A 14,605-nucleotide genomic window follows, 5' to 3' on the forward strand; every position below is an offset into this window, starting at 1 on the left:
ATCCCCATATCTCCTCCCTCTTGCATCTCCCTCCCACCCTCCCTACCTCACTCCTCTACGTGGACACAAAGCACCGAGCTGATCTCCCTGTGCTATGTGGCTGCTTCCCACTAGCTATCTATTTTACATTTGGTAATGTATATATGTCCATGCCACTCTCTCACTTCATCCCAGCATACCCTTCCCACTCTGTGTGTCCTCAAGTCCATTCTCTAGTAGGTCTGCATCTTTATTCCTGTCCTGCCCCTAGGTTCATCAGAACCATTTTTTTAGATTCCATATATATGTGTTAGCATACAGTATTTGTTTTTCTCTTTCTGACTTACTTCACTCTATGACAGACTCTAGGTCCATCCACCTCATTACAAATGACTCAATTTCGTTTCTTTTTATGGCTGAGTAATATTCCATTGTATATATGTGCCACATCTTCTTTATCCATTCATCTGTTGATGGACACTTAGGTTGCTTCCGTGTCCTGGCTATTGTAAATAGAGCTGCAATGAACATTGTGGCACATGACTCTTTTTGAATTATGGTTTTCTCAGCATATATACCCAGTAGTGGGATTGCTGGGTCGTATGGTAGTTCTATTTTTAGTTTTTTAAGGAACCTCCATCCTGTTCTCCATAGTGGCTGTATCAATTTACATTCCCACCAGCAGTGCAAGAGGGTTCCCTTTTCTCCACACCCTCTCCAGCACTTACTGTCTGTAGATTTTTTGATAATGTCCATTCTGACCGGTGTGAGGTGATACCTCATTGTAGTTTTGATTTGCATTTCTCTAATGATTAGTGATGTTGAGCATCCTTTCATGTGTTTGTTGGCAATCTGTATCTCTTCTTTGGAGAAATGTCTATTTAGGTCTTCTGCCCATTTTTGGATTGGGTTGTTTGTTTTTTTGATATCAAACTGCATGAGCTGCTTGTAAATTTTGGAGATTAATCCTTTGTCAGTTGCTTCATTTGCAAATATTTTCTCCCATTCTGAGGGTTGTCTGTTGGTCTCGTTTATGGTTTCCTTTGCTGTGCAAAAGCTTTTAAGTTTCATTAGGTCCCATTTGTTTGTTTTTGTTTTTATTTCCATTTCTCTAGGAGGTGGGTCAAAAAGGATCTTGCTGTGATTTATGTCATAGAGGGTTCTACCTATGTTTTCCTCTAAGAGTTTTATAGTGTCTGGCCTTACATTTAGGTCTTTAATCCATTTTGAGTTTATTTTTGTGTATGGTGTTAGGTAGTGTTCTAATTTCATTCTTTTACATGTAGCTGTCCAGTTTTCCCAGCACCACTTACTGAAGAGGCTGTCTTTTCTCCATTGTATATTCTTGCCTCCTTTGTCAAAAACAAGGTGACCATATGTGCATGGGTTTATCTCTGGGCTTTCTATCCTGTTCCATTGATGCATATTTCTGTTTTTGTGCCAGTACCATATTGTCTTGATTATGGTAGCTTTGTAATATAGTTTGAAGTCTGGGAGTCTGATTCCTCCAGCTCCGTTTTTCTTTCTCAAGATTGCTTTGGCTATTCGGGGTCTTTTGTGTTTCCATAGAAATTGTGAAATTTTTTGTTCTAGTTCTGTGAAAAATGCCAGTGGTAGTTTGATAGGGATTGCATTGAATCTGTAGATTGCTTTGGGTAGTAGTCATTTTCACAATGTTGATTCTTCCAATCCAAGAACATGCTATATCTCTCCATCTGTTTGTATCATCTTTAATTTCTTGTGTACTCAGCAAAACCATTGTGTCGTTGGTTTACTAATTTCTTATTTCTTAAGGAGGGAGTGGTAATTAGCAACAAGACTACTTTATAGCTAAACTTGTGTATTAATTATACTTTTTTGAATTTTACTGTCTACTGAGTCAGTATATTGATCATTAGATCAGCTATTCCCTTGCTGAATACTTAATTTGTCCTTATAACCCCCAAAATTGAAAAAAGAAGACTTTTCAGGTAGTATTAACATGTCAAATAATCCAAGTGAATCCAATTAACAATCCTGGTACGCACAAAGAGTATAACAAGGAATTAGCATCCCTTACAGAAAAAAAAGCCTACTCATATTTTGATGTGCTAAGTGCAATTACCAGTGTTTCCAGAGGTGTGACCTATGGGGCAGATTCATCAGACCACCTAGAATGCTTCTTAAATGTACAGAGTCCCACACCCCACCCTAGACTTATCAGATCTATGGGGGGGCTAGAGTCCTAGAATCTATTTCTTTACCATTATCACAAGTGATTCTTAGCAATTCAATAATTGCACCTATGTTTGGCTATGGCTGAGAGGTTCTCTGGTATGCTGAAGGTCAAAGGCTTCAGAGGATCAGGGCTGTGGCTTGAACACAGGTTGGCTCACCCCTAAATCTAGCATCCTTGCCACTCTGCTGCCTCTCCTATCCTAACCCCTTCATGATTTCAAATCTCTGGTGTGTATGCCCTTTCATGTCCAGTCTCTGATTAAGCAAAATCTGAAGAATTAAAAACTACCTTCTTTTCTGAGCGTTGGGTCAAAGATGATCTATTGTGAGCAAATCCTAAATATGCTTCCCACAACATTTACTTTTCCAAAGATAGAGAAGACTGTTACTATGTTTTTTCACTGAAATATTCAGTTTATTGAAGAGAGAATCTCCACAGAACGTGAACAGAGAAAAAGCTGCTGTTGTGAGAGGAGCTAAGCCCACTTGGTTGACAGGAGCCTAGATTGGATGAGCAGTTAGATCTGGCTCCCATGCCTGTTTGAGAAAGTGGCTGAATGCAGCCTGACCAGCAGAGGCTGGGACCTACATGAAGCTACCTGCTGCGACAGAGCCCCTAACAATGCATGGGGGATGAAATGCCTCTGCTGACCACCTGAGGTTGTGATTTGAATATTGCCCCTTGCCCATGGCCAGTAGGGAAAGCAGTGGTGGTATCTCTGCAAACTGAGCGTGAGATTTGGAACTGGATCACCCACAAGGTAAAATCCCTGAGATACTCATAAACTATGGCTCAGAACTGAACACTCCAGTGGACTCTGTTGAGGCAATTCTGAGACCACTCATAGGGAGACATGTGCAGGAGAAAAATCCCTCCAATTTCATGAAAATGTCCAGGCCTCCAAAAAAGAAAGAATTCATACCTGGGGAACTGGGAGATAACATTATCTTCCCCTTATCAAACATATCCTATTAACACAGAACTTCCCTGGGCAAAAAAAAAGTGATATACCACTGATGAGAACAATATTTATTGCAACCTTAGTTTTTTTCTATACACACACAACATCTAGAATTATAGGGATGAAGAATTGATGCATGTGAACAAAGCACTTAAAAATGTTTCCTCTAATTCCACTATGATTTCTTTTTAATTAATTAATTAATTTTTGGCTGCATTGGATCTTCATTGCTGTGCATGTGCTTTTTCTAGTTGTGGCGAGCAGGGGCCACCCCTCGTTGCAGTGCACGGGCTTCTTATTGCAGTGGCTTCTCCCGTTGCGGAGCATGGGCTCTAGGTGCACAGGGTTCAGTAGTTGTGGTGCGTGGGCTCAGTACTTGTGGCACACGGGCTCTAGAGCGTAGGCTCAGGAGTTGTGCCGCACGGGCTTAGTTGCTCTGTGGCATGTGGGCTCTTCCCCAAACAGGGCTCGAACCCGTGTCCTCCGTACTGGCAGGCGGACTCTCAACACTGCGCCACCAGGGAAGCCCTCCACTATGATTTCTTATATAAACCAAGCACATTCATCTTGCCTGATGAATGGTAAGTTACATTTTTACCAAACAAGGAAACCAAGCTGTTTTGGGTTCTCAAACATATATATACTCCTAAAAAGTCTGTGCATTTATCATCGTATAACTATGTACACAAAAACTATTCTTAGTTAATTGAATTTTATTCAAGCCACAATTTCTTAGGACGAATGTGCCATTTTTCAACGTCAGCTTATTTGAAGCAACATCCCCATTTTCGTCTTTAAAATTCAGGTGACAGCCAATTTTGTCACTTCAAGTGAGAGTCCTTAAAAATGTTTTATTGCATCTGGTCACATTCATTCACAGTAAGATGAATAAATGAATAAACATCTGTTGTGAGGTGTATTTAGTTAGTGCCTTTAGAGATAACTTATCTCAAATGGCCTTAACTTCTGGGTTTCTGATATTTTTCCTCTTCCCTCACAGCAGGCTCCATTCAGCCCTGAAGCAGGTGAGTTTCTTTTTCATTAGTGGTGCTGCTTTGGCCTCTCAGTATGACTGTCCTGCAATATAATTGATTTTCACAGCTATCGGCAGCATGGATATAATTGTGTGAAATTAAAATTTAGTTCAAAAACGTTTTCTTAAGTCACAGCATCCAAGTCGAACTGACATTACTGAGAAAGGACCAAGATGAGATTTGAACTAGTCCATTAGGGGGCAGTCAAATACTGTTCACGTCCAAATGCTGCTCTAGCCCTGCTTTTGATGACTACCTTTTTCAAGGTTAGCAAATTATTTGAATAAGTAGCAACTGGTAGTTATCCAGTAGCATTCTCAATACTTCATGCTTTCAGTTTCCCATATAAGCCCATGTTTTTTGGTTTGCAATATTGTTCACAATTAGTCCATAAAAAACTTTTTTTTGGAGGGAGTTTGAAGCTGGTTAACAAGGATACCCAGTTTATAAATGGATGATAAAATACATGGAAAGGGGCTTCCCTGGTGGCGCAGTGGTTGAGAGTCCGCCTGCCGATGCAGGGGACACGGGTTCGTGCCCCGGTCCGGGAAGATCCCACATGCCGCGGAGCGGCTGGGCCCGTGAGCCATGGCCGCTGAGCCTGCGCGTCCGGAGCCTGTGCTCCGCAATGGGAGAGGCCACAGCAGTGAGAGGCCCGCGTACAGAAAAAAAAAAAACAAAAAAAAAAACATGGAAAAAGTGATAATAAGACATGTTATCTTTACTTATCAATTAATGTCTATAGCTTAAGATGGTTGTATCATTTATTCATTAGGCATGCAAGGGTGATCATGGCCAGAAGAGAAAAGACAATCATATAATTGTTAACTTTTCCCTTTGTTTAGATCTGGTCTAAGAATCTATCACAAATATTCATTTAAATTTAAAAAGCAATTTTTACTCTTACATAATTCTAAATGACTTTTCTTTGTTTATGATAAAGAGCCTTACTGCTTTAACTGTATAATTTTAACTGCTTTAACTAATTTAACTCTAATTTTATTGTGAAAAAGAAAAAAATTTTGTTAATATATATAGCAAATTATTATTTTTATAAGTAGGAATAAGATATCAAAACATTGGTTAACATATCTAACTTTGAAAATAAATGATTTTAAATATAAATTATCAATTGAAAATAATATAAAATTAGAAAGTAAAAATTTCCAGGGAATTACAATCAAATATCAGATTGATAATATGGATTTTAAATATGACATTTACTTAGAAATAAAAAAAAAATCATGTTTAAAATTTCTTTCCTTTTTTTTTTTTTTTTTTTGCCGTACGCGGGCCTCTCACTCTTGTGGCCTCTCCCATTGCGGCGCACAGGCTCCGGACACGCAGGCTCAGCGGCCATGGCTCTGCCATGGCTCACGGGCCCAGCCGCTCCGCGGCATGTGGGATCTTCCCGGACCGAGGCAGGAACCCGTGTCCCCTGCATCGGCAGGCAGACTCTCAACCACTGCGCCACCAGGGAAGCCCTCTTTTCTTCTTTTTTTTAAAGAACACCATTACTTTGTGGTAAATCTTGAAACATTATTTTAGTAATAGATATTTTTCTTCTCATAAAGATTTTGTTTTTCTAAGGCAAATCAATTAGATGCATTACCATAAGCAAAAGTAGTTAAAACTGGTTAACTACAGTTACAGTCTTGTACATTAAAGAATTTTTTAAGGGCATAGATAACCTCTATGAAATGTGTTGCATCCAAGAACCTATTTTGTAACTGTCTATCCTTAAAAATCATAAAGAAGTGAATATTATAAATGTGCATAGGGCATTAACTTCTGAGGGAAGACCTTATATCAAGAGTAGACTGCTTTCTACAACTGTATTACCTGCAAAATGAGTTCAGATTGTTTCTCCTTAGATAACACTTAAGTTTTCATGTAAGAAAGATTAAAATATAAGACAAAAATCATGTTACATGTATTAAAATATTTTAAAATAATTTGCAACAAAGTTTTAGTATTTCAAATTCAAACAAATTTAAATATTAAAAAATCTTTTATCTGTTAGAAGTCCTTAAGTCACTGCTCATAAATACTGCATTTTATTTCAATATTTAAAATATTCAGTTGACTTCATTTAATAAAATTAAACATTTTAAAAACCTAAAACAAATTTCTCAGAAAAGAAAAATAATTTTGAATTCTAACTTTAGTCTCAGAGGTTTATCAAAAGTCTTTAAGCAAGACTATGAACTTAAATACATTTAAAAATAATAATAATAAACCCAACATGCCTTGGGTATGATGAATAGATTATTTACAAGTGGACACGCTCATAACAAAACAAGTCTATATTTTTCTTTAAAACCAGGGGAAGATTAAATTTTATTTTATTTTTTCAGCTTTACAATAAAAATACTGCCAACTTGAAAATGAGCAGTTTGGCTAAAATGAAAAGTTTAAAAATAAAAAACAGAAAATAGAATTATCTGAATAGGTAACTTTTGTCCATTTTTAATTATTTTATTTTACATAGGTTTGCTCTTAGGGAGAGATACTGATTTTTAGATTTGCCTTCGGCTTTGCAGTTCCCAGTTTAACTATGTTAACAATGAAACATAGCAACTAACAATTATATAAAATTTATGAGCAGATTTCAACAGGTTGAAATTTCATAAGGCAAAATTTTAAGTTATTAATTGTCATACATTTTTTCAAATACTAAAAAAAGGTTCTCCATTATAACTGATTTCTTCAACATTGTTTTTTAAAGCTATCTTATTACAATTTTAACAACATTTAAAGGCAAGTTTCCATGAAAAATCTGTTGCATCTAGAAATTGCTAGGATGGGACTATAGGCAACTAGTGATAATGACAATGCAAACTGGATGTCTATCAAACATTGCAATGAGTGTATTAAAAATATGATAGAACCAAGTAGAAGTATTCTGTTCTTTTGGAATTGCACTCATTCAAGCAAGAAAGCAGTAACCTTACCTTTGACATCCATCAGAACGATGAAATGAAGTAGAAGGAACATTGCAATCAATCTGCGGCTGAAGAGACGCTTAATACCAGAAAAATAACAACGGGTTCACAGCAGTTGAGTTATTAGATGTATGCTCCTTAACCTCAGAAGGAGTTTTGATATAGTAACTTCAGTGCCTCCCCTGTGTCTGAGCATGCTCAACAGCTAGAACTTTACTGGCATGAGAGGAGACGGTCTTTGTCACTGTGCAGCCTATCTTTTTCATTCTTTCTTTTTTGGTTTCATTTTATTTTAAATCTACAGTTGTATTCTGGGTCATTAATTTATTATAGTATGCACAGAGAGACATATATAAGACTCTGGTATTATTAGATAAGAAACATTTTTTAAAATCACTCTAAAAGTATGTTCCTCTTAGAGCATGTAGTACAATTTGCTCTTAATTTAAATCCAAACATATACAGAAATTCTCAAATAGAAAGGGATACAGATTTACACTGAAAAGGTGACGAAACTTTTTGCAAGCGTATTTTTCATGCAATAAAAAAGTGACAAAAAAACTACTCACTGGCAAATACGTGAAGAACTCCTACTTCCATTCAAATGCACTTAAATGCTTTCAAATGACATACAGAAAGTAATAACTAAAATATACGGCCCTGTGTTTAATAGTTACTTATTGTAAGACATTCACACAATTTTTTTTTTTCTTTTTTTTGTGGTACGCAAGCCTCTCACTGTTGTGGCCTCTCCCATTGCAGAGCACAGGCTCCGGACGCACAGGCTCAGCGGCCATGGCTCACGGGCCCAGCTGCTCAGCGGCATGTGGGATCTTCCCGGACCGGGGCACGAACCCGTGTCCCCTGCATCGGCAGGCGGACTCTCAACCACTGCGCCACCAGGGAAGTCCTCACACAATATTTTAAACTTCATTTACTTCCTCTATAATCATATTCTTTTTTTAAAATGGATAATTTTATTCTTGCTTTCAATCCCATGTTGCATACCTATTAGAAAATATTAATTATAATTCAGTTCTCACATCCTGAAAGCAGCTTTTAAAACAGCATAGTTAGTGCAAGTTAAAGTATAGAAAGGGACTTTGGTTGTAGGATTCAGTTGATCCTAGTGTAATGATAAAGAGTCTACAAAAGGACATTGTAGAATTTTGTTGTCTATGAAATTCTGAGAAATGTCTATGTAGACATATGAAACATTTTGTAGTTCTGATTTGGACATAGGATTTTGTAAGGGAATGATACAGGTTCTCTTATATGTTGTTATTAATCATAACAACACTGAAAAACTATCCTGTGACAAATGGCTATTGTCATCACAAATCATAAGAGATGGGGTTTTCATTGCTCTTTCTTTCATTCCAGCCTTTGATAGAATAAAGATTCAAAGGGAATTTCAAATAGAAAATATTTTATTTATCACATAATGTAGTTAGTTCTTTTCGCTTTTAAGAAGTGAGCTAAATTCCCTAAGACTTTTTCCAGATACATTTAGATGTGTTCTCATCTTATTTTTCAAACCAAAAGAGAAAGCAACAAAGAAAATAAAGGAAAAACAATGAAAAGAAGTATTTCAAGGTTTTTTCTTATATTTCAAGCACCTTTTTTTCTTCATTAACCTCGAGGTCTTTTTGGATAAAATTTGCCTTAGTTCATGTAAAAAAAATTCAGAGTGATCAGTTTTTCTTACATTTTGTGTTCTACTAACAAGACGATGGGTGCTAGTTTCTGGTACTGAAACTCTAAGTATGAATTTTTAAGTGCAATTAAATACCATGAATTGCCCATCACAAGTTTATTTGAAGTTTAAATATATACTCCATGAAAACACCATTTTTGGAGAAAGAAACGTCAAGATTTCAAAGAACTTAATTTCGATTTCTTCGTGAATATTAAGCCTTAGAAATAGATTTAAATTGTTAAAAAGTTGAATCACCATCCCTTTGTGTTAAGCTTTTCAAAGTTAATCTTTGAAATATTAACATAAAAAATTCAGAACTCCATAATTATAAATAATAGTTAAGAACATGTTAGGCTCATTCATTACTGGTTTCTAAAGACGGAGAGTGCAAGTACTGAAACGTGTTTCATTTAATACATTTTAACTTTGATTTACTTAGTATGAGTATCCAGCATTTGAACTGAAGCCCAAATGGTTGAAAGGTACACAAGGATATAATATATGTGTTTAAATAAGGGTGAATGGATTTACTCTGTCCTTGGAGACACAGTTGGTAAGGAAGCTCCAGAGAGTGCTTCATGCAGAGCTGAGAGGAAGACTTGTACAAACTGATTCATCCCTGGATATTAACTTCAAATTTGCACAAGTGTATTTTATTGATCCTTGCCTGAATCAGTTTATTCCTTCATTCCAATCTCCTGTGGGTAGCACTCATATTTTTGGCAATAACAGTATAAAAGCTCATATAAATATAGTATTTAATAAATAGCATAATTCAATATAATTCTTGCTAATTCAAGGGAATTTATTTACTGAAATTACTAATTACCTAGTTTAATAGTGGGGGGGCGGGGTTGGTGGAGAGGTAGGGGCATTTTCTTAGCCTCTACTGTAACTTTTATTCACATCTTAGAAGCCATTGTTACATATAAAGTTCTGAAATCCAGAATATAATTTAAATATGGTCAGAAAACCCTGATATTAACTCACTTTCAGAAGTGTGTGATTGTTTTTCATATAAGCTATAAGTTACTATCTTGCTAAATCAATATTTTCAATCAAGATATTTGCTAAACACTCACACTGTATTAAATGCCTCTTATTTCCACAGTCTCTAGTCTTTCATTCACAAAACCTATTCATTAGCTGTTTAGTATCACTTTCTGTTTTGAGGGAAAGGACATAGGATAGTCAATGAAGTAATTATATTAATAGATAAGATTTTCCCCAAAAAGATAAATTATAGAATAATAAATATAAGAATCCCACGCTCATGATATTAGGCCAACAATGGCAATGTTCACTTGAATAGCCTCCATATATGAAGTTAGAGTAAAACCTTAGATATTCAGCTATACCAGCTAAGTATTTGTGATTATGTTAACCTTTCTTCGTGAGATTATATCATTAACTCGTCATTCAGTAAGACTGATATTTTGAGTAACCTTTTCAGCAATGGTAGCAGACTTATTTGTACTCTGTAGACAGAGCAAACCTAACTGAATCACATAATCTCATTAGCATAGAGTGCAGTCAATTAAGCAAACCAGTCCTGATATAGGGTCCATTTTGAGAGGGGAAGCGTCAGTTAGGTGTTCTAACTCTGATATTTTACATTTAAAATAATTTAAGTCATGCTCCATTTATCTGGGAATTTCAACTCTTGGCAAGCTCAGTGATTAGGAGCATAGCTACAAACCCAGAGTAAAAAATATCACCAAGACATCCACTCCTGGCAGGATGGTAGATTAGATACTCTGAAAAAGCCTTCTTGCTTGAAAATAATAGCTCCTGCATAAAACAATTTTCACTGCATTTCTGGAGTGTTAAAAACGAGAAGAATTAAGTCTAAAGGAAAAGCGCAAGCCAACACAAAAACAAAATGCTGAAACGGCAATGCAGAACAGTAAACAAGTAAACAAACATAAAAGGCAAGACGTGCCTGCAAACAAATGCGGATATCAACTTTTAGACCAAATTTCAGACCAAGCTTGTGTCAGTGGCAAGGTCTCAGGGCTCAGCCTCAGCCTCCCCAGAGGATTAAGCTGAGCAATGTCAAAGAGGCACCCTGTAGCACCGTGAAATAGAAACATAAACCCTGTAGAAAACATCCTTAATTTAGTTCCTTAGGGTTTACCCAGATTAACATCAACCAAATATAGGCTCATTATCAAAGATCAACCAAGCACACTTGGGTGACACTTAGCAGAAATAAAAGCAATGGATTTAGAACCCCAAGAACTTCAAATATTGACATTATCAGTTATGGAATATAAAATGTTTACAGGAACAAATACATGGAATCACAAAAATGAGTAAGAAATAAGAAACCATTCAAAAGAACCAAAGAGAATTTTCAGACACGAACAACATATTTGTGGAACTTAAGAACTCAATGGATGGGTAAAAGTAGTCATTAAGACATAGTTGAGAAAAAAAGTTGTAGATTGGAATAAAGAGGTAAAGAAATTATCCAGAATGTAGTACAGATAAACAGGGAATGAACAAAATTAAAGAAGTTAAGAGTTAGGAGGAAAGAGTGAAAAGTTTCAACATACAGCTAATTAGAGTCCCAGAAGGAGTGAATTGTGAGAATATTTGGGGGAGATCATGACTAAGAATTTTCTAGAAATGATAAAATATAAAATTTACAGATATAGGAAGAACAATTTCTAGTAGGCAGTGCAAATAAATAAATCCACATCTGGACATTTGGTGTTGAAATTGGGCAATATCAAATATACAGAGAAGGCTTTAAAGGAAAGCAGAGAGAAAAAACAGGTGAGCTACAAAGGGAAAATTAGAATACTAGCAGACTTCTCAGCAACAATGAGGGAAGCCAGCATAGGTGCAATAGCATTTAAATTCTAAGAGAAAATGACTGGCAACTAAAAACCGTGTTCCTAGGAAAACTATATTTTAAAGGGAGCAAAAGATATATTAAAAAGTTAAGTAAGAACCCAGATGAAGGATACAGATAAGAAGTTAAATGGCCTTTCAGAGAAGGGAACAATCTGTTTGAGATGCAAAGACCATTAGATGAAACCTGTGCTCTGCACATCTTGAATATAACGGATTGAGAGATTAAGAAGTCATGTCAGCTATTCTACAGAGGTACTAAGATACTCTCAAGTCAGGCTGATGGCAGAAGGAAGTAAAGCAGATTCTTGTACCTGAGTGAGACTGAGAGAATACATACAGCCCACACATACATGGCCAGACCAAAAAGAGGATAGTTACTCAAAAAGCATATGAGAGATATCGTGGTACATTAGATTAGCATTCCTGATTATTCCACTTTCTGTAAAAGGATTAGGCACTCCCACTTTTTGCCACGTGACTTGGCAGTACCTCTTATAGGTAGTGTATATTTCTCTGCTGCATTGAGTTTTGCCTTTGTCGTGAGACTGATTTTGACCAATCAAATGTGACTAGATGTAGCATGTGCCACGTTCCAGCAGAGGCTTTAAATCTGCTTGTGTGGTGCGGCTGGGTTCCCCCCACACTCCCTAGCCAGAACGAGAGTCACGTGCAGCATGCTTGAACCTGAGTCCAGCCAAGCCCAGAAGAGCCACAGATGACCCACAGACCCGTGGGTTTATTGTTGTAAGCCACTGAGATTTCTATCTTATTGCTGCTGTTTTGGTTGCCGCAACAAACCCTAACTCAGACAGATGGATCTGGAAGTCATTGGTCCTGATCTTAGTTTTTCAGGACAAAAACTGAGGATATTGGGTTAGCAGCATGTGCTACATATATGGAATAAATTAGTGCACAAATTCCATTTTTATTTGAAGAAATTTTCTTCTTTTGGAATGTCTTTTACATTATATATTATTCCCAAATTTCTGAGAGTAAATTATTCAGGTATTACTTGCAGAGGTGACATTCCCTTCATTATTCACAAAATCATTCCTAAAGTTACTAAGTTCTTTTGTTTTTCTGAAATTCTGTATAATATGACTGAGCTTAAATAAACAAATAGGTGCTGTTTTCTAGTGCATGTGTACCGTAGTCTCTAATTGCCTTCATTTTAAAGGTTCAGGTAACAAAATAAATTAGAACACTATTTGGTGAATGTTTTAATTTTCAGGTCTGTGTATTGAGTTTACCCTGAATGAACGTACCTTTATTTATAAAATACAATCATGTATATTGCTGAGTAATGATCTTTGATGTAAAGTGAAAAACCACATATCATTTTTATCTAAATTCTTCTCGCATTCATTATGTCAGCCCTTCGTTTTATAGGATCATAAAAACACAAACCTGGCAGAGCCTACCAATGCCCTCAAATCAGCCCGAATGCTCATGACGGCCATTATTCTCATCCTGTTCTCTTATTTTGCCTTTTGCTTGAGTATGAACACTGATCTGTGCACTGCTTCTTCATTCTATAATTTTACATTCTGACAGCTGGATGCAGTATCCAGAAAAGTGCCCAAATTGTTGGCCTCAGATGGGAGAGTGAGCGGAAGACCCTAAATAAGTAATAAACCGGTTAATTTCTGGATAGCAGAGTTAACGCTATTCACCTTTGTGCAACTCTTTGTTAACTCGTCAGGAAAGAGGTAAGGTGTGGGAAACAAGGAGTCTCATTCATAGAATAATCCCCTAAAATACTTTAAAATAAAGAGATTGAAAAGCTACAATTAAAAAATTTTAATCATATAGTTGCTATACATATATATAAGAAGATATTCATTAGAAGCTTTACTTAAAAGTCATTAAAATTCTAAGGCACTAGAGCTACACACAGCTAATTTCAGATTACCATCTAATGAACATTCATTATAGGACTAGTATACCTGGTCACCATTTGGGTAAACCAAAGTAAAAGATCTACGAAAAAAAAATGACAATATCACAGAGAGTAGGTGAAGTAATTATATGTACACATGGATATTCCAAGCACATATGCAGAAAATGAGTTAGATCCTGTCAATACAATGGTACTGGATTTTAGAATGCATACTTAAGGCACATAAAGCTGACAAATGAATAGGAGTAAACACTAAACTTCATGAAAATATCGAAAAGTTTTATGTTGTGGGATCTGATACAGCAGCTAACTTCAGAACCAAGTTGATGAATCCAAATAAGTAGGGCCAAGCACAGGGCTAGATAAAGGTTAAAATCCTCTATTAAATCACAGAGCTGTCCCTGAGGCAGATGCATGTAAGGATGACTTCTCTAGGTATTTTAGGAGTCCCCTGAGCCCCGATGAGCACCAAGGGAGCTCAAAGAGACTCTGGAAGGCAGCCTGGATAGGAGCTGAGGTGAGAGAGAGAGAAAGAGAAATGATTTCACTGGCTAGTGCCAACAGTGTCCTAAAGTTCTTACGTGAGTCAGGCAGCATAGCAGGCTGCCTAGAATCAATACTTTCTTCCTGTCCACATGCCTCTGTAGGCTTAAGACATCTCCCATTCTTTTAGTCATATTTAACATATATATATGTGTGTGTGTGTATACACAGACAGACACACATGACATAGGAAGATGGTAGAGGGAGGGGATGCCTCATCAGAGTACAGTATTTGAGAAGCAAATAGGCCAAGAGGAAGGAACTAAGTAGTAGAACAATTGATAACAAGAACTTATGAACTGAACATGTACACTGGAGAACAATGAAGAAAAATAGGCTAAAATAAAGAGATGTTTCCAAATGTCACAGCCATACTTAAGAGTAAGCCCATGGAAGAGAAGGGAAAATCCAGAATTGTATACTTATATACATTTTTTTCTTTTCTGCTCAGGAAAGCTCAGAGG

General features: G+C 36.5%; 1 protein-coding gene across 2 annotated transcripts in view; it reads right to left on the reverse strand.

Moving 5' to 3' along the window:
• The window catches only part of RXFP2 (relaxin family peptide receptor 2), a 60,176-nt gene extending 52,866 nt beyond the window's left edge, over window positions 1-7,310 (reverse strand). The window contains exon 1 of one of the 2 annotated variants that reach the window (XM_029210253.1): window positions 7,147-7,309. In XM_029210253.1, coding sequence (XP_029066086.1) covers window positions 7,147-7,189 — 43 coding nt within the window. In that variant the 5' untranslated portion in view covers window positions 7,190-7,309. Of the gene's footprint in view, window positions 1-7,146 lie in introns of both variants that reach the window. The other variant, XM_029210254.1, reaches the window with a different exon arrangement.
• Between the last annotated feature and the right edge of the window lie 7,295 nt (window positions 7,311-14,605).

Source organism: Monodon monoceros, unplaced genomic scaffold (genome assembly GCF_005190385.1).
Source record: "Monodon monoceros isolate NGI ecotype Baffin Bay Population unplaced genomic scaffold, NGI_Narwhal_1 Super_Scaffold_8, whole genome shotgun sequence".
NCBI lineage: Eukaryota > Metazoa > Chordata > Mammalia > Artiodactyla > Monodontidae > Monodon > Monodon monoceros.